At 40.5% G+C, this 27,376-nt stretch overlaps 2 protein-coding genes across 5 annotated transcripts; one reads left to right on the top strand and one right to left on the bottom strand.

Annotated features, from left to right (window-relative positions):
- Positions 1 to 359: 359 nt before the first annotated feature.
- Positions 360 to 17,190, bottom strand: nbr1b (NBR1 autophagy cargo receptor b). 4 transcript variants are annotated; one of them, XM_079629025.1, is made up of 21 exons: positions 16,942 to 17,174; positions 15,913 to 15,975; positions 15,739 to 15,757; positions 15,171 to 15,193; positions 14,497 to 14,727; positions 14,099 to 14,176; positions 13,375 to 13,571; positions 13,060 to 13,185; positions 12,768 to 12,971; positions 12,055 to 12,214; positions 11,678 to 11,947; positions 10,524 to 10,652; positions 10,323 to 10,398; positions 10,073 to 10,183; positions 9,813 to 9,968; positions 6,028 to 6,222; positions 5,465 to 5,885; positions 2,757 to 2,827; positions 2,584 to 2,653; positions 2,355 to 2,451; positions 360 to 1,950 (listed from the first exon to the last, which is right to left on the bottom strand). In XM_079629025.1, exons 1-21 carry the CDS (start codon positions 17,041 to 17,043, stop codon positions 1,777 to 1,779), a joined length of 2,973 nt encoding a protein of 990 aa, XP_079485151.1. In that variant the 5' UTR covers positions 17,044 to 17,174; the 3' UTR covers positions 360 to 1,776. The 4 variants fall into 4 exon arrangements, with proteins under 4 accessions (XP_079485151.1, XP_079485152.1, XP_079485153.1 ...); XM_079629026.1 differs by having other exon boundaries at positions 14,539 to 14,727; XM_079629027.1 differs by lacking the exon at positions 15,739 to 15,757 and having other exon boundaries at positions 15,899 to 15,975; positions 16,942 to 17,190.
- On the top strand, positions 6,536 to 8,288 carry LOC307002907 (uncharacterized protein; the record flags this gene model as incomplete). Its single annotated transcript, XM_079620883.1, has 3 exons — positions 6,536 to 6,565; positions 6,805 to 7,957; positions 8,152 to 8,288. 3 exons carry the CDS (start codon positions 6,536 to 6,538, stop codon positions 8,154 to 8,156), a joined length of 1,188 nt encoding a protein of 395 aa, XP_079477009.1. The 3' UTR covers positions 8,157 to 8,288.
- Positions 17,191 to 27,376: the final 10,186 nt, after the last annotated feature.

The following is a 27,376-nucleotide window of genomic DNA, read 5'->3' as shown; positions in this document are numbered from 1 at the left end:
TGGCAACTAGTGTTCTGCAACGAAATGTGTAATAATTTCCCCTATGTGAGCAATCTTAACGCGTATGATTCATTTGCTCCAAATTCATCTGTGAAAAAAAAAAAAAAAAAAACTTGTTGTAAACTGCATTGGATTGCTAGAAAATCACCCCAAAAATGCAGATGATTTAAGTGTGGCGTGCTTAACTTCCAGCACACAAAACCTATGAAATTTTACTTGCTGCACTTTTTTTGTGTCTAATTTACCACCCTGTTAAGAAAAAGACACATGTCCGTGTTTATATTTACATTAGGTGTAGTGTTTAATAGTTTTACCCAGATAAAACAAGTGAAACCATGGAATTTGTGGTGCACTATTATGGAAGACAGTGAGCAAAAGTAAGACTTATTAGGATATTTATTACAGACAGATGTGTACATTAGATGCAGAGACACTATGATTACTCCATTCAGGCATCAAACACAGAGTGAAGCGCATCTGTCTCCACTGATTATTCTTAACAATGACATGATCCAAACAATTTCACCCAGAACCTCCACTGATCGCTGCAAGCACCAAGACCAACGACAGCTTTCCTAAGGAATGAGCTAAAACATATAAATAAACCCTAGCTCTAGAAAAACAAGTAGGTGATTGTTCAGGTAAATTATGGATGTACCACTTGTGAGAGCAAATCAGGAGATGCTCAATGATTTATAGGGAATGATTTCCACTCTCTTGACATTAGGTCAAAATCTCCCATTGAAGAAAAGTGCAGAGATACATTCTTCATCACTAAATACAAGAGCTATTTAATTATCAAAATATATCATTTGCATGATTCGATTTTGTTTTGGAATGAACAGTATGCTGTTGTTTTGTCTCACACTATAATGTGTCTCAACATTTAAAATTGGAGTTAAATATGTCATGATTGCCTTTGCGGTCTTTAACCATTTAAAGCATAAATTAAAACACTCTACACTGCCCATTTCAATCCATTTAACTATTCAAATGCATTGCTACTTCAAGCCAAGATGTTTATCAGATATTTTAATGGCAATGCATTCACAAAGTGCAGTATGTGCCCTATTTTGTGGACCTTTTAGAAATGAATAATAATTTCCAAATGTATTATAAGCAATAACAGCTTAAAATCACTGAGTGAAAAAAAAAAAAACACATTCACACACTATACTTAACCTTGGCTTCTCCAGTAAGGAATAATTTGTCATCTTGTGTCTATGCTAAGATGATTAATTACTTTAAACTCTGAAGAAGCCTCAAAGTTTCTTTATTTGGTCTTGGCTGATGATTAAGACAGTCCACACTAAGCCAGATATATTGCACTTTTCCAAAACGTGGGAACACAAAACTCATTAAATATGGAAAATATTCAGTCACACTGCAGACATTTTCATTTTTACCTATTAGAATAATTTGTGGTTAAATACACTGTACTTTCAAATCAAGTTTTCATTAAAAGCATGACATATTTCTTGGATAGTTTTGGAATAATAATTACCTATTAGTGTTCATTAGCTACCCATGATCATCTCTGTGAAAACATTAATGCCCACTAACAACAAACTTTAACAAGCACAGTTATTATGGTGATGAACTGCTTCTCTAATGATTATCCATTACAGACAGACAGATTCACACACTCACTATCTTTACAACCCAAATGGAACGAAAGAGTCTGTATCATGGAATGAGCTGCTGATTGCACAGAGAAAGAGAAAAAAGAAGAAGAAAAAAACAGATATAAGAGAAACAAAATAGTTGACCAGCATCTCAGTAGCGTGTCGTGTACCAGTCATTGTCGGTCATCTGCACCAGTTCGTTTACCACATCCAGCAGGTTTCGGTTGTGTTTCTGCAGCAGACGTTGATTTAGTGCTCGGTCACCGAAGCCCATCTCTACCAGCACAGCCATCATGGCGTCATGAGAAGCTGCATCTTCTGGGAGCTACACGGACAAAAAGAAAAAAAGTTTGACTAGTGACTAGTGACTTGTGTCCCAAATGTGAGTCTGACTTTGTATTATCACTGATAAATGGTATTTTTAAATTCTCACTTTTGTGAAATAAAATGTGCCGTTTTCTTTGTGCTTTATTCATTTTGTTTATCATAATTTGATCAAAATCAGTCTCGCAGAACATGATTATTTATAAACTTTATTTTTAGATAAAGTAAAACCAAAACAAATTTTAAATATGAAAGTAATGAAATATACAATAGCAATATTTCTATTTCCTTTTAATAGAGGACAGAAGAGATTTTTCACCATCTTGGACCATTGCCACTGTTATCATAAGAATGCTGTGTGACGTTAAAAGAAGTACAACTTGTTGAAAGGCCCCTCAAACTCACCTTCTCAGAACCAGCCTGACCAGTGAAAAGAGCTTTATAGGCAGATGCTGCCACGGACAGGGCACCCTTTACCAATCCACCTGTGATGCTATTGGCCCTGAGGAAAGACATGAATGAGAGAGTGAGAATGCGAGTGATAGAAATGAAAGCACACAATGCAATGATTGACCTGGGTGCACTTCCGTGGTCTTGCGAGACCGAACGAATAGTTATGTGCTGTGTAACTCACCTGAGCTCTTCTGTTTCAGACTTGGCAGATGCTAATGAGTTCTCAGGGTCAGGTTGATTAGGCTCAGAATCTATAAATAAAAATATGCACATATATAATCATGGTAAAAAAAATACACTAATTCATGGCCTGTGGTTGATTATTACTTTAATATCCAAAGATGTTTCACTCACCTTTCTCCTTATCTCCTGGCTCCGTAGGATCACTTCCCTCCTGCTTATCTGTCTGCTCTTGTGTCTCTGTGCTGAAGTCATTTCAAAATAATAAAGTTAAATTGTACACATCAATGACATTAAGCTATGAACTATCAAATGTGGTGGAAGAAATCTAGACAGAAATAAATAAGTGAAGGAATTTGTGCATATAGAGTTCAAGGGCAGAATATTGTGAGGGAACAAGCAACATCTGTGTGCTTCAAATGGAAACAAAAACTTGATCACATATACAATGTCACAAATTTAATAGAAGAAATAGTGCAGAATCTTAATAGTGTTAATTTCACGTCATAACGTTTCTTTGTTGGAAATCCCAAAACGATTTATTTCCAGGTTAAATTAGTGAAGCACGGAAATTAATGTTTTATAGATACACCAAAACCGAAATTAAGTTTACATCTTGCCGAAAGTCATAGTAAAGTTCTTCGCAATGAGCTGCCCTCTATGTTTCAGCCGAACAAATTGTACATATTGCTACGTTAACATGCTTTTTTGTCACAGTGATGTGTGTCCACACTGCTTGTGTATACCCGTTGTAGCTTATTCACGTTGTAAGCACATAATAGAAGCTGACATGGTCAAAATGCATCATCGGAGAAGTGCTAATTGAACATCAGTGTTTCGGGCAATGTTTACAACCCTTCAGTCTAGGGCTGTTAAACGATTAATCGCATCCAAAATAAAAGTTTGTGTTTACATAATAAATGTGTGTGTGCTGTGTATAATTATTTTATATATTTAAATACACACACATGCTTGTAAAAATTTAAGAAATATTTGCATGTATATAGATTTATATACAATTTATATTATATATAAATTATAAATATTTTATATATAAATAACACATTTTTATTACATGAACGTCTGTGTATTTATATATACAGTGAGGAAAATAAGTATTTGAACACCCTGCTATTTTGCAAGTTCTCCCACTTGGAAATCATGGAGGGGTCTGAAATTGTCATCGTAGGTGCATGTCCACTGTGAGAGACATAATCTAAAAAAAAAAATCCAGAAATCATAATGTATGATTTTTTTAACTATTTATTTGCATGATACAGCTGCAAATAAGTATTTGAACACTTGAGAAAATCAATGTTAATATTTGGTTAATATCAGGTTTGCACACACTGCAGGAGGGATTTTGGCCCACTCCTCCACACAGATCTTCTCTAGATCAGTCAGGTTTCTGGGCTGTCGCTGAGAAACACGGAGTTTGAGCTCCCTCCAAAGATTCTCTATTGGGTTTAGGTCTGGAGACTGGCTAGGCCACGCCAGAACCTTGATATGCTTCTTACAGAGCCACTCCTTGGTTATCCTGGCTGTGTGCTTCGGGTCATTGTCATGTTGGAAGACCCAGCCTCAACCCATCTTCAATGTTCTAACTGAGGGAAGGAGGTTGTTCCCCAAAATCTCGCAATACATGGCCCCGGTCATCCTCTCCTTAATACAGTGCAGTCGCCCTGTCCCATGTGCAGAAAAACACCCCCAAAGCATGATGCTACCACCCCCATGCTTCACAGTAGGGATGGTGTTCTTGGGATGGTACTCATCATTCTTCTTCCTCCAAACACGGTTAGTGGAATTATGACCAAAAAGTTCTATTTTGGTCTCATCTGACCACATGACTTTCTCCCATGACTCCTCTGGATCATCCAAATGGTCATTGGCAAACTTAAGACAGGCCTTGATATGTTCTGGTTTAAGCAGGGGAACCTTCCGTGCCATGCATGATTTCAAACCATGACGTCTTAGTGTATTACCAACAGTAACCTTGGAAACGGTGGTCCCAGCTCTTTTCAGGTCATTGACCAGCTCCTCCCGTGTAGTTCTGGGCTGATTTCTCACCTTTCTTAGGATCATTGAGACCCCATGAGGTGAGATCTTGCATGGAGCCCCAGTCCGAGGGAGATTGACAGTCATGTTTAGCTTCTTCCATTTTCTAATGATTGCTCCAACAGTGGACCTTTTTTCACCAAGCTGCTTGGCAATTTCCCCGTAGCCTTTTCCAGCCTTGTGGAGGTGTACAATTTTGTCTCTAGTGTCTTTAGACAGATCTTTGGTCTAGGCCATGTTAGTAGTTGGATTCTTACTTATTTCATGGGGTGGACAGGTGTCTTTATGCAGCTAACGACCTCAAACAGGTGCATCTAATTTAGGATAATAAATGGAGTGGAGGTGGACATTTTAAAGGCAGACTAACAGGTCTTTGAGGGTCAGAATTCTAGCTGATAGACAGGTGTTCAAATACTTATTTGCAGCTGTATCATACAAATAAATAGTAAAAAAATCATATATTGTGATTTCTGTTTTTTTTTTTTTTTTAGATTATGTCTCTCACAGTGGACATGCACCTACGATGACAATTTCAGACCCCTCCATGATTTCCAAGTGGGAGAACTTGCAAAATAGCAGGGTGTTCAAATACTTATTTTCCTCACTGTATATAAAATAATTATACACAGTACACACATTTATTATGTAAACACAAACTATTATGTTGGATGCGATTAATCACGATTAATTGTTTAACAGCCCTACTTCAGTCCTATTTACTCATTTCTTGATGTTTCGGTCAAATATTTTCAGTTGCCAAATTTCAGTGCATCACTAGTTTAGTTAAATGACCTCTGACTGCACACGTGTTTACTGTGTAAACTCACCAGGATTTGACTGAGGGCCGGGGTGCCACTACAATCACAGGGGTGAGCGGCACAGCATCCAGAGTCTGGGAGGCACAGAGCATGTCATTAGCATCCACACTGACAGCAGCAGCAACGGAGCTCTGCAGCTCTGCGGTCTCCACTGATTCCAGTTTGTCTCCCTCTGCAGGCTCTTCTCCAGGCTGCGACAGGGCTGAGCTGTACATGGACTCTCCTAGTGGACGGCTGGTGTCAAAGCAATCAGGGAGGATGATGATGTAGTCTTCTGAAGATGCAGATGAAGTTCTGCTGCGAGTTTCCTTAGCTGCGTCTGTCGCCTTAACTTGCTCTTTCTTATCCACTTCCTCCTCTCCCTCCTCTACCAGATCTCCAGCTGCAGGTTCCACCAGGATCTGCTCGATGTCAGACTCGTGACCCTCATCTGAACATAAGAAAATTCACTTTAATGACTAGAAAATTTACTGTGATTGGTAAGAAGTTGACCACTTGAATCATCTGATGATTACAAAAACAATGCCTGACTATAAAGTGGTGGGAAATAAGTATTCTCAATGCCCTGTTACCTGTGCTAATGAGATCGGTTGGAAGCGTCAGCAGGGGAGCAGCGGCCTCTGTCTGTGGTGAAGCAGAGCTGGAGATTCGTGACGTCTCTACTTTCAGAGGGGCTGGAGCAGATATGAACAGGTTTCCAGATTCTGGAACTTTTTCAGATTTCCTCTCACAAAGTGACATTGAACCTTGGGGGGCTGGGCGCACCACTACAAATGGCAAAAATTAAATGTAAATAAATCATTAAAAATGTAAAGGTAAATTAAAACAATAAGCCCCTTGAAGCCGTGTTTTACAGTGGATTTAGAACAGTTAAGGGGCGTTGTTAGGCACGACGCGGAGCGGCTTCAAGGGGCTTATTGCTTTTATAAAACGGTTACTCCATAAAAATATTAATTTTAATATTTATTTTATTTATAAAATAAACACCAGCAACAAAAAACACATGTATTCCTCCGCCAAGCAATGTAGTTGTAGTATATCGTCCCCCAGGTCAGCTTGGCAGTTTCTTAGAAGAGCTCGATGTACTACTCTCATCCTTCCCCGAGGATGGTACTCCTCTCATAGTTCTTGGAGACTTCAACATCCACCTTCAAAAACCTCAAGCTGCTGATTTCCACACTCTGCTTGCCTCATTCGACCTCAAACTAGTATCTACTACAGCTACTCATAAATCAGGTAACAAACTGGACCTTATTTACACACGCTACTGCTCCACTGACCATTCTCTAGTCACTCCACTGCACACCTCAGATCACTTCCTCCTCACTCTCAATCTCAATCTGCCCCAGAACACAACACACACTCCTCCACAGGTCACCTTTCGGCGTAACCTACGCTCACTCTCACCCTCTTGCCTATCCTCTTTGGTCTCATCCACACTTCCTCCTCCAGACCAGCTCTCAGCTCTAGATACTAACAATGCAACTGATACTCTTTTCTCCACTTTAACATCCTGCTTGGACAACTTCTGCCCTCTCTCCACCAGGCCAGCCCGCGCCACTCCCTCTGCCCCCTGGTTATCTGATGTTCTTCGTGAACATCGTTCGAAACTCAGGGGTGCAGAGAGGAAGTGGCGCAAATCCAAAGATCCTACTGACCTTGGTCTTTATCAATCCCTCCTCTCTTCCTTCTCTGCTAACATATCTACTGCTAAAACTACTTACTATCACAACAAAATTAACAATTCTTCTGACTCTCGCAAGCTCTTCAAAACCTTCTCCTCTCTTCTTAACCCTCCTCCTCCTCCTCCTTCGTCAACCCTAACAGCTGACGATTTTGCAACATTCTTCATAAATAAAACAACCACCATCAGCGGACAATTTACCAATCCACAAACTAACACACACATTTTAGCAGCTAACACACAGACTCTACCCTCATTCTCCTTGCTTTCAGAGACAGAAGTCTCAAAACTCCTTCTTTCCAGTCGACCTACTACCTGTCCGCTCGACCCTATTCCCACTAACCTACTTCAAGCTATTTCTTCCTCTGTTGTACCCGCACTCACACACATCATAAACGCCTCTCTTCACACTGGCACATTTCCCACAGCATTCAAGCAGGCTCGGGTAACCCCACTGCTTAAGAAACCCACTCTAAATCCAGCACATCTAGAAAACTACAGACCGGTATCCCTCCTTCCATTTGTCGCAAAGACACTTGAACGAGTCGTTTTCAACCAGATCTCCTCCTTTCTTACGCAGAACAACCTCTTGGACAACAATCAGTCTGGCTTCAAAAGCGGACACTCAACTGAGACTGCTCTGCTCTCAGTAATCGAAGCACTAAGACTTGCAAGAGCCGCTTCCAAATCCTCAGTTCTCATCCTGCTGGATCTGTCTGCTGCCTTTGACACAGTTAACCACCAGATCCTCCTGTCAATCCTAAAGAGGAAGGGCATCTCGGGAACTGCACTCCTGTGGTTCAAGTCTTACCTCTCAGGTAGGTCCTTTAGGGTGTCGTGGAGGGGTGAGGTGTCTAAAACCCTACATCTAGCTACTGGTGTGCCTCAGGGCTCAGTGCTTGGACCGCTTCTCTTCTCCATCTACATGACATCACTAGGATCTGTGATTCAGAAACATGGCTTTTCCTACCACTGCTACGCTGATGACACACAACTCTACCTCTCATTCCAGCCTGATGATCCGACGGTAGCCGCTCGCATCTCAGCCTGCCTGACAGACATCTCTGGCTGGATGAAGGACCACCACCTTCAACTAAACCTTGCGAAGACAGAGCTACTTGTAATCCCGGCTAACCCAGCACTTAATCACAACTTCACCATCCAGCTAGGCTCTTCATCCATAACTCCATCAAGATCAGCCAGGAACCTTGGAGTTGTAATTGATGGCCAATTGAATTTCACAGACCACATTGCTAGCACTGCCCGGTCATGCAGATTTTCCTTGTACAACATCAGAAGGATCAGGCCCTTCCTATCAGAGCATGCTACACAACTCCTTGTTCAGGCGCTTGTTCTATCCAGACTGGACTATTGTAATGCTCTCCTGGCTGGTCTCCCAGCTTGCACTGTCAAACCTCTGCAACTGATCCAGAATGCTGCAGCTAGAGTGGTCTTCAACGAGCCGAAGAGAGCACACGTCACTCCTCTCCTCACGAAATTGCACTGGTTGCCGGTTGCCGCTCGCATCAAATTCAAGTCACTGACGTTTGCCTACAGAACAACCACTGGCACTGCTCCCTTGTACCTGAACTCATTACTACAGACTTATGTGCCATCCAGAAACTTGCGCTCTGCAAGTGAGCGGCGTCTGATGATGCCATCCTAAAGAGGCACGAAATCTCTCTCTCGGACCTTTACCATGACTGTTCCCTGCTGGTGGAATGATCTGCCTAGCTCAGCCAGAGCTGCTGAGTCTGTAGCCATCTTTAAGAAACTGCTGAAGACGTATCTTTTTCAGCAGCACTTGAGCACTTAATCCAGTACTACTAACACTTTCTTATCTTAAAAAAAAAAAAAAAAAAAAAAAAAAAAAAAATTGCGTTGGATTGTACTGTGAAGGGTCATAGCACTTACATACTGTTGTCCTACTGCTAGTTTAATTGCTTCTATTGTTTCTCATTTGTAAGTCGCTTTGGATAAAAGCGTCAGCTAAATGAATAAATGTAAATGTAAATGTAGTTCCAAAGAGGTTGCTAAGCATTACATGCAGCAACAAAGAATCACAAACGGCAGTTGCGCAGTGATACTAATGTAATCCGGTTACAGGTGTATGTTTGTTGAGTAATTTACAACGGCTTCGAACGCGGCTCAACCAATCAGAACCAAGGACTGGAACTATCCGTTTTATAAAATCTTATAACTTTCACACAAAACCTGTTAAACAAACGTCTTATGCTCACCAAAGCTTTATATATTTGATCAGAAATACAGTAAAAACAGTAATATTGTGAAATATTATTACCATTTAAAAATAACCGTTTTCTATATTAATATATTTTAAAATGTTATTTATTCCTTTGATGGCAAAGCTGAATTTTCAGCATCATTACTCCAGCCTTAAGTGTCGCATGATCCTTAAGAAATCATTATAATATGCTGATTTGGTATAATAGATGTAAATGTAATAGAAAATGCCTACTAGACATTTTAAAAGTACTTTATGCCAGGTCAATGCTAAAGTAAAAAAGTAACAATTAATATTGTCTACATTATTGGTTGTACAGAGTAACAAGTAAATGTTATGTAATCACAGTTTGACTTCAAGTGAGCCACGCAGAAACTGACTGGTTTGCACCTATTATGAAAAGTACTGTAAATATTCCCACCACAAACCTTTAGCTGGAAATCTCCCACACAGGGTCACATGCTCTGCCACTTCAAGGGTGAGAGAGCGGATAACAGATGGACTGACAAACTGAGGCCCAATGATGCTCTCCTGTCCTTTCTCTTGTGCTGGGACTCCCCCTGACTCTGTCCCCTGAGCCACATCTGTGAATAAGACATCAGAGACAGTACAGGAATATAAACAGCTACATAATCATCGACAGTAATATACAGACAAAAGTGAAGAAATGTTCTGCTATAAAATTTACCCAGGATGCTGCTGACTCCTTGGGCTTCGGTTTCTTCTTGGATCAGCCCCAATGTTGGCTTCTCCTGAAGAGGTCCATCATGGGGCAAAGGCGATATGCATGGTGTAATGTCTTTATACATTTACAGACATAAAGAGAGAGAGAAAAAATAAGAAAAGTTTTTATCTAATCTTTACTCAACATTAATAAGCATAACCATTAAAAGCAATCCCAGGAACAAATTAGATACTTATTCCAGTTTTAAAGTGACCTGCAGGAGTGTTGTTGGGCACGCTCTCCAGCTCCTGCACGATGTTGATGTCCAGCAGTTCAAAAGACAGTAAGTCCTAAGTAAAAGGCAAAAGAGAGTGAAATTGGCAATGGAGTCAAAAGTTTCTTCATGAAACATAATGAGAGAATGAGAAACACAACAAGTGTGATGGAAATACTGGATCATGCCGATTGCGCATACCTGAGCTGTGAGTAAATCCACAGATGGAATGTAGAATTCCTGATCACAGTCCTGGTTCACGGACAAAACTAGTTGGTCCCTTGAGGCCCGGCATTTCTCCTCCCTCTCTAGAGTGCGGGAAGACTTCTCCTGAAAGGACAAAAGCAGTTGAAAATGGCTAGTTCTAGTTTCAGTTTTTTTGTTGTTATTTTAGTTTTAGTAATTTAATAATTTAGGGTCTGCCAAAGGTTTCAAGTTGTATGTAGTGGTATAACATATCATGTATCAAAAACAAACTAAAATACATTTTAGCCCGTATATTTTAGTTAGTTTGGGAGTCATGAAAATGCATTTTATAGCAGTTTTTGTGTTTCTTCTATTTAGTTTGTTTTTAATTTCAGTTAACAAAAAAGTTTTTGCAAACAATATTAACGCTGATATGACCAATTTACATATTCCTTTGTACATTAGAATAGCTGCACATTAGGCTCGCTATGATAGTCGGTGTTGACAGTGTTACCGGTGTAGAAGCAACACCGATTACATTACTTGCCCACCGCGGCACCGCCCCCACCGTCGATTTGTTTGTTTTTTTGTAATAAAATCACTAAGTTCAGTTAGAGAACAGACGCTACAGTTAAAAAACTGAACGTTTCAGCATAGTAAAACGTGAGCTGAACGAGAGTCGCAGCACAGATCAGCAGCAGGAGTCCGATTTAATTTATCACGAGAGCGAGGTGCTGACTGACAAGATGATGGAGCAATATTTGTAGAAGCGTTTATTTAAGCGAATTTGTCATTGTACTGTTTTTTTGTTGTGAAGTATAATAAACTAATTAAGTCACCATTCAAGCAATCCGCCCCCCAATTGGCGCTAATTTGAAAAGGAAACTAAAATGTGCACGGCCGCACGTCCCCACGGGCAGGGAGCGAGCGTTTTTGGTTCATTACTATGGAAAAAAGCTTGCTCTGCTCCGCACCATTATGAATGTCCAAGCGGACGTGCTACTTTAGCCTTGAAATTAGCGATTTAAAAGCCCCCGGCGGTGATACCGGTATTACCGGTGTTGTCAGACGTCAAGTAACCGGTGGGAAAATATCCTCACCGTCACATCCCTACTGCACGTATAAAGATTTCTGGGGTGGCTATGGGTGTCTTCAAACCGTTGTCTTACCTGAGGGGTGACACAGGGAGACACCAGCAGCCCGTCAGCACAGATGGCTGTAGGTGCATGTGGATCCACAACAATGCTGCACCAAACACGCGGCCCAAACTGCTCTCCTCTGTGTGCCAGGCGCCAATGGGACGTGTAGGTGCCCTCCAATGTCGGAGCACAAAGAGCTACGCTGACCACACCCACCTGACCTGGCTGTAGAGTGGGTACTGCGACCTCCCGCCATCTTTCGCCCGAGCCCACTGCCAGGTTTCCCCACATGAACTTCAACTGAGGTCGAAATGGGACACAATATATGTTTATTTTTTTATGGTCATATTTTCTGTTGTGTGTGTGTTTAGGGATTTGTGTGTGTCTGTTGAGGAGTCAGAATGTACCTTGGTCTCAGAGTCCCAGCACACTCTGCCACTGTTCTTCATTTTCCAGTATTTAATGAACTTGGTCCCAGGACGCAGACGTGATCCATCAGGCACGTTTTCGTCCAGGAGCAGAGCTGTCATAGCTGGCACTGCCAGCGGGCATGGACGTTTAGGACGACTGCAACCAAGACAGTATAAATTAAATGCCATCTTATCATCCCTAACTGCATTATAAACTGATCTGATCAGTTCAGCCAATTAATATGGTGCGCTGTTATTTCTTTGTGGGACTGACATAGTGGAACAGACATTTCAAAAGAACATTTACTTGAAATGTTTATATTGTAAATACCTTTACTGTCACTTTTTATCAATTCAATGTATTCTTGCTAAATAAACATACTATTTTCTTTCCAAAGAAGTACGGACCCCAAACAAATAAAATAAAAATAGTTTTTCATTTTTATATTACCGGTATTTATTAATAAATTATTAAATGTAGTTAATTATTCATTTAAAAAAAAAAAAGATACTATTGTTCTAAAACGCTTAACGCTGCCAAAACAGCATCAGTTCTCACATTTGGGACAAAGCATCACGGCAGAAATGATTCTTCCAAAAATAGTATAAAACATTGTGTTCCAAAGAAAAAAATAACAGCATAGGATTTCTAGGTGAACTATTCCTTCAATATGCTCTTCCTCCGGTGGTGATGGGGTGCAAGCTCTTACTCTGGGCTGTTTGCCTGTGTGGCACGTGGCTGCAGCAGGACGGGTGAAGAGCTCCCTTCTCCAGCAGTGCTCCACTGCAGCCCTCTCCTCTCCATCCTCAGCTGCTTCCTGATCTCCTTCACCTCCGCCTTGAGCTGACGCTTCTCCGCTTTAAGACGCTGCTTCTCGGCCTTGCGAAAGCTCCGGTCACCCCTTCTGTAGAACCTTCAGAGAGAGAGCAACATATGTTCAACTTAGCCTATTCTGAACTTTAACAGCAAGACATCCCAAACAGCAGAGGACAAAGGCCCACCTGCTGTGGTCTGGCGCTGGGGAGCCGTGCTCAGGAATAGACAGGGGAGTTCTGGCTCTCACAAGGTTGTGGCTTGGATCATGTGAGAAGCTACAAGGCTCACACAGAGTGCAGGAGGTACACACACTGTGCAGATAGAAACCAAACACAATGAAACATACAAAGGGAAACAACAAAATGAAAGGCACCCATTAAACCAGTCATCCAGTTATAAATCATATCTCTCATACAATCATAATATGTGTGTTTGCCTTTGAACTGCACCACAGGAGCAAATATTTATCCAGACATCTACCTCACAGAGATCTCTCTAACCTGCATTGGTATCCGCCGCCTGCGGTCTGGCCCCGGCAGCTGCTGCAGGCTGGAGCTGAACTTGGGGCCCCAGGGAGAGTGGATGAGGTGACCTCAGGAACCTGAGCTTCTGGTCCCACTGGCTTATGGATGCAGCATTGTCCAGAGAACTCCCTACAAATCTTCTCTACTGCCTCCCTAACCACCTGGTCCTTAAACTGTGGCAGTTATTGTATTTTTGTAGAAAGAAAAATAGAGAGACAAATGTTTCCTTAGCAATATTAGGGTTTGCCTCCACTGCTAAAACGATCAGTATGAAACTTAAATACTATGGCACCGGACAGCATTTGTCAGTTGTTAAAGTTACAATGAAACGAAAGTAGCAATATTTTCTTCTGTATTGCGACGTACATCTGAGTGAAACAGATTATTGAAAAAATAAAAAACAATTATGGTGGGGACTTGGTTCTGTCTATTGGCTGTTGATTGGATGGAGGCCGATCTAAATTTGAGTTTGCAGTTGATTGTAAGAAAAGGGGCAGCATTTATGTGGACAAAATGACTGGAGAATTCCAGCATGTGTCACTAGACAGAAGTATGACTTTTAACAGAAGATGAAGAGTTATGTCAATTTAATTCAAAATTGAAAAAATGATAGATGCATTGATGAATCACTAACAATAACACCAATAGACTAAAGTTGAATTTTTATTTCATGCCTACTTTAAAGTCTTGTTTCTCATACCTTTTCCATGTATGAAGTGAACCAAGCTGGAGGTGTCTTATCCTCTGCTTTCCCACCTTTGAGTTCATTTACAATTACCTATAAATAAACAACGGCAGGATATTAAAATAGAATATGTGGTATACAAGTAATTAACTTACAATAGTGGAAATTGTGGCGATCATCAATCTGGACACCGTTAACAGATGCATTTCACATTTCATGCAAACCACAAAAAAAATCAATACAATAGAATTCAGGTACATTATTTGGTTTTAACATCAGAACAAGATTTATTTTTATAATATAAATTATTTATAATCTAATTTATAATCGTAATAAACTGCAGTGTAGAATTTGATACAACAACAGTGGCTATGTCTGTGATTGTGCAAAACTATTGGGTTATAAAATCTTACCAATCCTTCCTCTGGGACTGCTGCCTGAACTTTGCGACTCACCACTTGTGCCAAAGTAGGGCAGTGCTGAGGAGGCCTGAATCCCTTCTTGGGTTCTCCAACAGTACCAGGTTTCACCTGGCCCAAGCCCACCCCTGACCCTGGTGGGGGGCCCGGCCCTGGAACTGTGGCTCTACTGCCCCTCGTCTCATACACATTCATCTGTAATCTGTTCCCCTGTCGTGCTGCACTCTACAATTGCAAACAACAACACAGTGTAACAATGTGGTGCATTTCCCTTTGGACATTTGTTGACTGCAAAACAATGAGTGTAATACACTCTAAACACCCTATAGTGCCTCTTGTAGTTCTATTGTAAATAGATTAGAATCTATATTAGAATCTATAGTAAATAGAACTATTGAGGTCTAAACTCAAAATTTGATGTCAGTTTAATGTTGTACAGTACATCTTATTTATTTTAGTGCATTTCAATTAGGTTTGTTTTCATATATCGAAATTTAAATCATTTAAATTCTTATTGGGGTCCCTCTGGAAGGTTGCAGAGGGCCCTGGTCGAGGACCGCTGCTCTAAATAGGTTATATGCACACACACACACACACACACACACACACACACACACACACACACACACACACACACACAAAACATTGAAGAATCATCATTTATTTACCTTCAGGGCTTCTTCATATTCCACTGAAAAGAGAAAAATAGTTCCAGTCAGTGTCTGTGTTATGTACCTCTTCTCTGTACTTTGTGACCCTGGACCACAAAACCAGTCATAAGTCGCACGGGTATATTTGTGGAAATAGCCAACAAAACATTGTATGGGTCAAAATTATCGCTTTTTCTTTTAAGCCCAAAATCATGAGGATATTAAGTAAAGATCATGATCCATGAAGATATTTAGTACATTTCCTACCGTAAATATATAAAACATTTATTTTTGTGAATGCAGTACAATCACGAACATAAATGGGCGATTTTCTCAATATTTCGGTATTCTCAGTATCCTCAGATTATATAAAAAATATTCTCAGTACCCTCAGATTGCAGATTTTCCGATAGTTGTATCTAACAAACCATACATCAATGGAAAGCTTATTTATTCAGCTTTCATATGATATGATATGAGGCCTATATAAATCTCAATTTTTTAAAAATACCCATAAGACTGGTTTTGTGGTCCAGGATCACATTTAAATATAATAATGATACGCAGATTAAGACCATTTACTTACATTGGCTGTTGATTGATACCTGAAATACACAGTCACATACACAATTGCGATATAATTATAAACTAATAATATCATCAATTCATTATGTGTGTCAGATGTTTTCTTTGACAAAAGTAAAGTTATTAACATTGACATGGCATGCAATATCCCAAATATGTACTTCTTCACTCTCACCTCTTCATTTTCCTCATCAAAATAAGTCAGTTGTAAATTACACAGGCCAAAGGACCTCTTCACCTGAAAAGGGTCAACACAAGACCAGTCAACACAATATCAAGTCAACACAAGACCAGCTTTGTAATTGCAAATAAAGTATAGGTCATGTTTAGATAGGATTCTGACTGGCCAATCAAGATATTCTGCAGGCAAATATTTTTGAACAACGACCGTTTCCCAGGACAAGGCTACATTACCGAACTCTCATCCGGGAACGCTGGCTTTTTTTCCCCACACAGCAAGCTAGTTTTCATGTCTCTTCGCGATCTTCACACAAGTAAGCTAATGATTTAATTTCAACTCAAATCAGTATTTAATAATACTAATATACTTAGTAGCCTTGTAATAAGGGGCAACGTACAGTCATATTGAAACCCGTTCAGGGTGATATACCCCGTACGTCGAGGCGAAACGCTGACTCTACATCACTCGAATCGGACAGGGTTACACAGTGCTTTCAAATAGACAAGCAAATAAAATGAGCTTGCAACAGACAGTAGTCATTCAATATCTGTTTCAAAACCTACTGAGAAACATATCTGGACAGCATTCTGGGTATCTATGCGGCATTCATGCTGTCTAGTAAGGGAGCTTAGTAGGTTTTGAGACAGTCAGTGAGTCAACAACATTACCCAAGAGATTAGTGATGGTATATACAGACGTGACATGTGTTACATTTCCTCACAGTGTGGCAAACCCCTTTGTAATTATGGTCTAATTTATGGAAGATCTGCGCACGTCTATATGTACTTTATTACATATAAATATGGCTGCTGTCTAATTCGTGTGCTTTCGGCAAAATGGTCGCTTGGCCCATTCTTTCTATATGATTAAGCGCTAATCGAAGCAGCAAACGGAGTAACGAATTGTCACGACAGATGTCAACTCTAATCGCATGAGCCAGGCATCGGATGACGTCGGGGTGAAAGGCTTTGCGGCATCAAGGTGAGTGATCAGACTGACATCACCTCATCATCCACTGCTTACCATGGCCTCCATAGACTCCCAACTCTTCGTCTCTGAGCCAGACAGCAAGAAACTCTTCGCATTCCCTCGGAAATTCACCTTCAGATTGATATAGAAGTCCATGGCGCAACTAGCCTACTATTTAAGGCGTTGCATAGGTGAAATCAGAAAAGCTTTGATGAGTTACTGTGCCCTGGCTTCTAGATTTCTCTGATCAAAATGGTCCTTTCTGTTTACATCAGCGACGTAAACACGCCCACTGCATCAGCTGACAGGAAAATCAAAGCTGACGTCATTCAAAGCGAGACAATGTAATGGGGAGGACCAGAGCCATAGAGTTGTTCTGAATATTATTTATTTTATATTGTTTTATAGCCTAGGCTATATATCTTTTTTTAAACGAATCTATTTGTATTATCAACATCCAGTATTATAGTTGTAGCTGTACTGTGTTAACGCAACACTATTTGAACTGAAGTACCAAAAAATTGTCAAATTTGCTAAAAAAAATTCAAAGAGTTGATCTAGTTGTTTTTAGTTTATTTTGTTCACGTAAATTGCTCTTATCGAAGCATGGCTTTTCTTATGCCTTCTTATTTGGGTAGGTGTTTTTACTTTTGAAAGAAATGTACAAATGTGGGAAATGGAAAATGGCTTCTTTTTTTTTTGTAGGCCTAGTAGTATACCAATGTTTTTGCGTCACTCTTTGTTAGCAAGAATATTATGTGAGAGGTTAATTATGTGATCTATCCAGTTTCTCTACCCCGCTTTGTAAAACATCTGTCTGTTTTTATTACTTTGTTGATCAATTCAGTTATTCATTCATCTAATCAATTTAAGTAGCTACATTTAGTATATCTCTGTGTTTCTGTATGCTTAATTTCCATTAGTGTCCATTAGTGTCCAAATCTGAATTTTTTCCAAGTAAATTCCATGGCAGAAAATTCTCTGACCTGCAGGGGTCACCATTTCCATTGGCTCTTTGGTCTTTTTTTTTTTTCTTCTTTTTTTTTTGATGGCACAATATTGTGTTTGTAAATTTTTGCACTGATATTTTTCTGTACTTTTTATCTTGAGCTGTAATTTTTTATGCACTTAGGATATCAAGGAATATGATTTTTTTTTTTTACATAACAAGACCGTGTGATGGAAGAAACAACACAGCCCATTGACAAATAGAGTTCACACGAGAAAAGTTTAAAAATTAATATTAAACAATTGTGATGCAATCAGACAGACAAGCTTCTCAGGACAGGTCACTCTGCGGTTGGCACACAGAACATCTGCAGTTCAAAACTGCAGCACAGACTTGTGAGGGTTTGTGAGTTTAACCACTCTGCAAGTAGGCAGTAATAGGCCTTCATAAAAAAAGCATTGTTGTAGAAAGTCCTGAGGCATTAGAGCATGGAGTAATTTTTTCTGCAAACAAAAGGCAGATTCAGAAAGAGGAACTTTTTCTTGCTGTCAATAAACAAGGAATTTTAAGGTCAGTGTTGACCTCATTTAATAATGGAAAGCATATTCTAATTTCAACAGTCCCTATATCTTGAAAAAAAAAATCCTGATTTATAATCTTAAAGGTGCTCTAAGCGATCTCGCGCGTTTTTTAGGCCAAAACATTTTTTTTTCACATACCGCAAACATCTCCTCACTATCCGCTAGCTGCCTGTCCCCTGAACACACTGTAAAAAAACGCGGTCTCTGCAGAGAGCCCAAGCTCCACAAACAGCAGCAAAAACAAACTGAGCAATAAACAGAGCAACCCGCACCACGAAACATAACAAACTGTTCCAGCCAATAACCGACAAGAATGATGTGGGGTGGGGTTTGGGGGGTTATTGCGTGGATGAGGAGGAGGGAGGGTCTAGCTAGCCTCCGTTTTGTTTGATAATAATTCAAACATCAACAAGAGGTTACGCCAACCGAGATCGCTTAGAGCACCTTTAATAAAGATGAAATTTGTATAAATCTATTAGAAATCTATCAAGACTATCAAGAAATACAATTATTTTATACCACATTTGTGATATATTATTTGAAATTTAAACTGACAAAAGTCTGTTTATGGGGAACATCTGATCATTGTCAGAATTAACAAAGTTAACAAACAAGCAAATATTGTTCAGTAAGCATTTATGTAAACAGTACAGTGCACACTACTACATTTTTGTCTTATCAGGATCTCCTATCTGGGAATCAAACTCATGACCTTGGGGTTGTTAGCACTGTTCTAAAACAAAATGTAATGAGGTTTACTCACAGAAACCTGTTAATTGGGGTAAAGATTTACTTTATTCAAACTTTCAGAGTATTTTATCTTCACAAGTTCTTCAATTTCTTGTTTTAGAAAGATTTTGAGAAGGTGTAGGAACTCTGACAGATATCATAAATCCAAAATACTATAGTAGCCTAGCTGAATATTCTTTTTGCACACTTTTGTCTGCATAAGTATTGTATTGTATTATATATTATATATTATTTATGTATACTGTGTAGGCTATTATGACCCTCAAGTCAATAATGCAAACTTTGGAATGATCTACACAAAGGCATTTCCTGTTTCCTGTATCCTGTTTTCCATCAGTTCAAATGTGTTTCTAAGAACTATAATGAGGCCAAATCACAGCAATTATTGTATAAAAAGGGAGGGGGGCTTCTGGCTTCGGCATTTACATTATTAGCAGACGCTTTTATCCAAAGCCTTATCCAATAGGCCTTATTACAAATGAGAAGAGCAATAGAAGCAATCAAACTGTAGGAGCCATTTATACATTCACCTTTTCTGGATAGGTTAACATTGTCATTAATTATTATAGCCACTTGGTGGCAGTCTTGCACTGGGTGTGACACGTCACTGGGAGTTAGGTATATTTACAGGTGTGGTAATCAGTTGGGAAAAGGTGTGGATGGCGAGGAACACACGGTTCTTACCGTAGCCGTGAGCACCCAATTTGCCAACAGCACGTCAGCACTTTATTAGCCAGCACTGGGTGAAGTACCATTTTAATGTAAACTATCAATTTTACCTTTATAATAAATGGGAACACCACCCAAAGAGAGCAGATGTTTGGATTTTCTGCTACGCGTTGAGAACACCATGCAATCTATGCCGAGGCTTATAGGATAGCCTCAACACAGTAAGAACCGATTCCTTTCCGTTTTGGATACGCTTCTGAACTGGACAGGAGTGTCCTGATCGTTTGGATATTAAAAGGATTGCCCATCTCATTGGATTATTTACCTGTCGCGGAACTTGGAAGTCATAATTGAAACACCTGTAAGTCCCCACAGACTACAATCACGGAAAGCTGGTGGGTACACTTTCATATATTTCTGCTGATGGAATTGGAAAAATATGGACTCTTGAAATTTAAATGAAAGACTGTTTCAGTGTTGTTGCTTCATAAAAATGAAATTGCTGTGTTGGTTGCCTCTGCATTAGTAAAGTTAATTGTGCTGTTTTTATTGAGCGGTTTGAACTTAAGCTTAATGCACAAAGATGAGTGCAGAGGAAGAAACCTTGTTCGATAGAGCCAAAATTGCTTCTGTGGCTACAGATGAAAATGAGACTTCTGATAAGTCTAGTGTTGCTGTTGATGATTCGGGGAAACGCATAAGAAAATTAACGGCTAAGGGATTTACAATGTTGTTTGAAAATCTGCAAAAAAATCGGAAATCCAAACTTATGCAAGCTAATAAAATTAAGCAGAGGATTAATGAGGTTCTTTCTGGGAAGAGAACATCTCAAACTGTGATTGATTTGAAGAAATATCTAAACAAATATACCACGTTGTGCAATGAGGCTTTAGAAATTCAAACTACGTTGTTGGAAATGCCTATGCCAGATCCTAAACACGACAAACAACAACATTGGCTTGCACAGAAAACAGAGGAAATTAATACATTTGAGAATGATGTGAAGAAATGGTTGGCGGCTGCTGCTGCAAAAAATGATGATGAGAATCTTGATGTGGTGTCTATAGTAAATTCCGACATAAGGCCTGAAGATAGTATATCCAATGTTTCAAGTAAAGGGTCAAAACATAAAGATCACTCTTCTGTCCATTCAAAGGCTTCCAGTATTATTTCTGTACGTTTAAAGGCAAAGGCTGAAAGGGCTGCACTTTTACAGTCTGCAGCTGCTTTGAGAAAAATGCATGACATTGACGCTGAAGAAGAAGCCCTTCAAATGGAAAAGGCAAAGTTGAAAAGGAAAAAGGAACAGCTAGCAGTTGAGGCCAAGTTGGCTGCTGCTACAGCTAGATTGTCTGTGTTTGATGGTGAAGTGAATGTGCGTGGTGGTGAAGATGTGGATGAGTATGAAGAGGATAATGGAGAGGATGCCATGAATGCCTATCTTCATGCTCATTTGAAATCACAAACAAGTTATTCGAACACAACTCCTGTCTTGCAACTTCCTAAAACTGTCTCTTTCCAACAGGACCATTCCCTGCCATTGGCTGTACGGCCTAAGGGAAGGTCGCACATTCCACAAGCCCAGTCTTTAGTAAGGTCTGATAACTCTTTGTCTTCAGTGTCATATGCACCATCTTCTCACAGGGCTGAAATGCGGGGGAATGTCCTTGGAACCAGGCCCATCAACATTGCACCAACAGGACTTCAGCCGTTGATCTCACAAGGGAGTCGACCTACCCACATGCATGAATCTGAAGTGCAGGGAAACGGATCCAGACTCACCAACGCTTTAACAGCAGGATTTCAGCCACTGACCTCACAAGGGAGTACACGTATGCAATCACAGTTGCATCATCATTCCTCTTTTGACAATGTTCAACACCCTACTTTGTATGACCTTATGCAACAGCAAACTAACATCATCGTTCAGCTGGTTCAGAACCAAGCCTTAGCCTCTCTTCCGCCACGAGCTATCCCAGAGTTTGATGGTGATCCACTTAAGTATGCTGCCTTCATTAGAGCTTTCGAGCAAGCTATTGAGAAGAAAACTACAGATAAACAAGAATGTCTTTATTACCTTGAGCAACATCCCAGAGGGCAGCCAAGAGAACTGGTTCGGAGTTGCTATAACATGGCTCCTGGGCAGGGCTATGAGAGAGCAAAGAATCTATTGAAAGAATACTTTGGAAATGAAATAAAAATTGCCGTAGCTTATATGGAGAAGGCTATGACGTGGCCTACGATGAGGGTTGATGACATTAATGCTCTGCAGTCTTTTTCAATCTTTTTAAGGGACTGTTGCAATGTCATGGAAGATTTACAGCATATGGAGGAATTGAACGTGCCATCCAATCTTCGCCTGATAATGATGAAGTTGCCATATAGACTGAGGGAAAAATGGAGGTCTGTCGCCTGGGAGCTACAGGAGCGTCGTGGTTTCCTATTGAGCGTCAGGTAAATATTCTGTCTGATCCTCTCTTTGGTGACCTACAGGGTACGCCACCAGACCCTTCCTCTAAACCCAAGAGTAGATACAACGGAAGAGGCCAAGCTACTGTTGCTGCCATCAATACTGCCTCAGGATCAACTACATCAGCAGCTTGGCACCAACAGCGCAGAGGGCCAGCTTCACAAAAGAATGACGAAGAGTCATGCTGTGTGTGTAAGAGCCAGCATTCAGTGGAGAAGTGTTCACAGCTTGATGAGATGACACACCGGGAGAAACTGGAGGCTTTGAAAGTAGGCAGAGTGTGTTTCAGCTGTCTGAGGAGAGGTCATATGAGCAGGGAATGTGACAAGCCTTTGACGTGTTATATGTAAACACAAACATCCAACCGTCCTACACGTCGAATCTAAAACGCAGGAAGTGTCAGTCAATAATGCATCTGTGTCATTGGAGACATGTGGCCATACTGGGGCCGGAAGTGATGAATGTGTTCTCTCTATTGTGCCTGTACAGGTGAAAGCCAAGTCTGGGAGCACGATTATGAACACCTATGCCTTTCTAGACCCTGGGAGTTCAGCTTCTTTCTGTACCCAACATCTAATGAGAAAACTGAATCTTTCAGGAGTCAAGACTAGCATTCTTCTTCGTACTCTTGGCCAAGAGAGGTCTGTAGACACATTCTTGCTTAGTGGTCTCGAAGTTTCTGGCTTGAATGAAGAAAATTTCCTGGACTTACCTGAAGTCTACACTCAGAGGACCATGCCTGTGAGCAGAAATAACATTCTCACTCAAAAGGACCTAGAGGGATGGAAATACCTCGAAGGCATTACAGTTCCCAGTTTTGAGGCAGAGGTGGAATTGCTGATAGGCACCAATGCGCCGAAGCTCATGGAACCATGGGAAATAATAAATAGCCAAGGAGAAGGACCATATGCTGTCAGGACTCTACTGGGGTGGGTCGTGAATGGTCCGCTGAGAGGTGGTGAGTTGCGTAAAGGCAAGATGGGTCGTCCTGTTGTCACTGCCAATAGGATATCCGTCGCCAAGCTACAAGACTTATTGGTTGCCCAATACAATCAGGATTTCAATGAAAAATCAGACGATGTTTGCCTTTCCAGAGAAGATCAAAAATTCATAAAAATAATGGAGTCTTCAATTCAGCTTGATGAAGGACACTACTGCTTTGATTTGCCTTTTAAGGCTGAAGACGTCGTCTTGCCGAATAACCGCAGCATCGCAGAGCAGCGTCTCTTAAGTCTTCACAGGAAGTTCAAGAGGAACAAAGATTATCATCAAGAGTACACAACTTTCCTCTCCGAAGTCATTGAAAAGGGTTATGCTGAGCTTGTACCACATCAGCAGTTGAAGCGAGCGGACGGCAAGGTGTGGTATATTCCCCATCATGGGGTATACCATCCGAAAAAGAAAACCCTTAGAGTTGTCTTTGACTGTGCTGCTGTGTTTAAAGGAATTTCATTGAATTCACAGCTGTTGCAGGGGCCTTACCTCACAAGCACCTTACTCGGCGTACTTACCAGGTTTAGACAGGAACGTGTAGCGCTAATGGCAGACATCCAAGCCATGTTCCATCAGGTGAGGGTGACTCCGGAGCACACAGACTTTTTACGCTTCTTGTGGTATCCTGATGGCGATATAAGACAAGCTTCCATGCAATATAGGATGAGAGTTCACCTCTTTGGGGCTGTGTCTTCACCCAGTTGTGCAAATTATGCACTGCGGAGAATTGTGCGAGACTACAAAGACAACTTTGAACCCAGTGTTTTGAACACCATACTCCAAAATTTCTACATGGATGATTGTTTAAAATCTGTGTCATCGGAGGCTAAAGCCATAAAAATGGTGCATGAATTGACTGAAGCCTGTGCGAAGGGAGGATTCCGCCTGTTGAAGTGGACAAGCAACAGCAGTGAAGTCTTGGCTAGTATTCCTGAGCCACAGCGCTCCAAGACCACCAGGGGGCTTAACCTGGATCAAAAGGCAAGTCCTGTTGAAACAGCTCTTGGTCTTCATTGGTGCATAGATGCAGATGTTCTGACCTTTAGGATAGCCATAGAAGAGCGCCCACATACAAGACGTGGCATATTGTCTGTGGTGTCGTCTATCTATGACCCTTTGGGTTTTCTTGCACCATTTACTTTGCCTGTTAAAAGGATGCTGCAGGAGATGTGTAGGCTGAACATCGGCTGGGATGCCAGCATACCTCATGTCTTCTCCGAACAGTGGTCAAAATGGCTGGCTAATCTCCATCACATCACTGAGCTCACAGTGGACAGGTGCATCAAGCCAAAGGACTTTGGAACACCTACTCACCTGCAGTTGCATCACTTCTCCGATGCCACCCCAGTGTCTTAAAATGGCTTTTTGAAACACAGATTAGATTACTAATACTTGGACTATGGAGTCCTGAACTAAAAAAACTGATTCAAAATCTGAATTAGCATGACAGAGGTTGCCTATAAAACATGAATGGACCAAGAAAAGCTTAAAATATCATGGAACTGAGAAGCAAATCCAACGAAAACAATGACAGCAGAAAAAGACTGCAATAAAAAAAAAGACTGAGCAAGAGAAAACTCTTTTAAAGCATATAGCGTATAGGCGGTGGAATCTACGAAGCCCCTAAAGGGACATGGTGAAGGAAAAATAATATGGGAGAAAAAATCATTTGTGTTCTCTCTCAAATGTTTTGCATTACCCTGAGAAACTTTGGGTTCGCTTCCAAAATGTTTTGCGGTCCCTCGAGAAACTTGTAAACTGCGTTTACAAACATATTGTGAGCAAACGCAGTTTCCTACTCTACCCACTTAGAACGGGATTCAAACCAGTGTCTCCAGCATGGAAGGCAGACTTGCTAACAAGGACACTAGTCCCTAGCATCAGTTGCTAATGCGCCTCTTGAAGTGAAGTTTACACGCGTAGCTCTTACTAGCTTGCCTCAGTTACATACATAGGCCTACATACATACACACACACACACACACACACACACACACACACATATATATACATTATATACATATGTGTGTCTGTGTGTATGTACATATATGTGTACCGGTATACAAAAGTTAATTTTCTATTTAGAGAACTTCCTATAGAGAGAGCATTCATTCGCTGTTTACACGTGACATAACATGAGGGGAGACAAAATGGTTTGTTAAAAACATATGTGCGGTAAGCTTTGGCTGACGAAAAAGATCAGAAAATGTAAGTATAGTAATCCAGTGACTCCAGTGGTTAACCTCCATTTTATGAAGTGGCGTGAGTGCTTTGTTTGTGTAAAAAAACCTGAATTTGACGCAAAAGAGCAGACATTGTTGCGTGAATGAACGTCTGAGATTACTATTTTGTAAGTTAAGTAGTAAATTATGTAAGCACTCGATTTTATGAAGCGTCGCTTAAAGTTAAACCACTGGTGTCACTGGATTACTTTAATGCTGTTGTAGCCGGTGAGGTGGTTTCTAAGTTTACATGCAAACGTGCAAACGGAGTTTTCCAAAATCTCCACTCTGGCCGGAGTTTTTAGAAAGAATCGTTTTCAGAGGAGAATTTTCCGTTTGCGTGTAAACGAGGGGCACAACCGAAGGCAAATGTCTCTGTTTTTCAAAATAACCATGTACGTGTAAACGGGGCCCTAGAGAGGAGGTCCAATCTTTTGTGTGGAATTGTGCTGTTCGGTAGCCTTTCCTTGTGTGTTGGTGCACAGACCAACACCCTGCTAACATCTTTTAATGTCCCAACTAACATCACTAATCACTAGGTGAGTTGCACAGTTTTGAAAGCTAATGTTAAAGGTTGTTTTAATGACATTTTCGGACATGGCCATTGACTCCAATGTTAAATGGGTCCATGGCCAATTCTTTTATAGTCAAAAACTCGAGAGAGGAACCATTGTCAAAAAAATGTTGTCCACCACTCTTGTTCATCCAAAACAAACTACAATATAGACTCAAGGTGTTAAATACCGGAATTATCCTTTAAGTAGGATACTTACCTTCGTCCGTGCTAGTCTCACGACGGGGAGCTCAGACTTGCGCAGGTCACTGGAAGACAGCCGAGGTGGCGTGATTTGGACTGGGAACCCCATTTCATCGTCTTTCGACGTAACTCGAAGTGACAATGAAAGGGAACGTCTCGGTTACGGATGTAACCCTCGTTCCCTGAGTAGGGGGACGTTACGTCTTCCTGCCACTTCCGCTGTACCGCTGGAACAGCCTGAGTTCAGTCTTGGCTCCTTCAGCGAAGAAACATATCTGCATGTTGCGCACTTCCTTTATACCCACGAGGTGGGACGGAGTTACGCTATGCAAATTCAGCAGACCCATGGCATTTGCTTGCCATTGGCTCGTTTTATTACTGTTCGAAGAGGATAGGCTTCTAAGCGCACCCCATTTCGTCGTCATTCGACGCAACGTCTCCGTTCCCTAGTCAGGGAACGAGGGGTACATCCGTAACCGAGATGTTACCTTGGTAACACTGTCTTTATACCGTTCTGGGGTTCTCAGATTTCATCAAAAATATCTTCAATTGTGTTCTGAAGATTAACGAAAGTCTTACAGGTTTCCAACGACATGAGGGTTAAAAATTAATGACAGAATTTTTATTTTTGAACAGAAGATAAGCTCAAATAACAGAATTTGTGGGATAATGTTGATTATAGCATTTTATTTTAATACAGTGAGTTTCAACAGGAGTCAAACTGATTTTTTTTTTTGTACCAAAATGCCACAAATTCTGTATTTGACCTTAATTTGTATTGATAGTTAATGTTCTACTCAGAATATGACTTAAATGGCTTTTTAAAAACTTTTTAGTTATTTTGTGATAATGTCATTTTTACAAGATTTTAACAGTTGAAAGACTGAAAATTGTATTTTACCAGTAAAAGCAATGCCTTGCTGTCAGTTTTAAAAAATATGTAATATTTACTTGCAACACCATTGATTGACTGGTTTTATTAATTTAAATATATATTCTGATAGTGTTCATCCTAATGCATTTACATCAGTGTATTACAGTTTACTGTTAAAATTATTATTTACCACATTCTTAAACATTAACAACATAATCTTTTTA

Source organism: Phoxinus phoxinus, assembly GCF_949152265.1.
Source record: "Phoxinus phoxinus genome assembly, chromosome: 1".
Classification (NCBI taxonomy): Eukaryota; Metazoa; Chordata; class Actinopteri; order Cypriniformes; family Leuciscidae; genus Phoxinus; species Phoxinus phoxinus.
Note: the sequence above shows the minus strand (reverse complement) of the source record. Positions and strands in the feature narration are given on the sequence as shown.

Coding starts and splice junctions, on each gene's coding strand:
- nbr1b (XM_079629025.1), bottom strand. CDS start 17,043: ATGGACTTCTATATCAATCTGAAGGTGAATTTCCGAGGGAATGCGAAG. Junction 14,177..14,496: donor CAGTCCCAGAGGAAGGATTG/GTAAGATTTTAT, acceptor GTTTATTTATAG/GTAATTGTAAATGAACTCAA. Junction 10,653..11,677: donor CTCCCTGTGTCACCCCTCAG/GTAAGACAACGG, acceptor TTGTCCTTTCAG/GAGAAGTCTTCCCGCACTCT.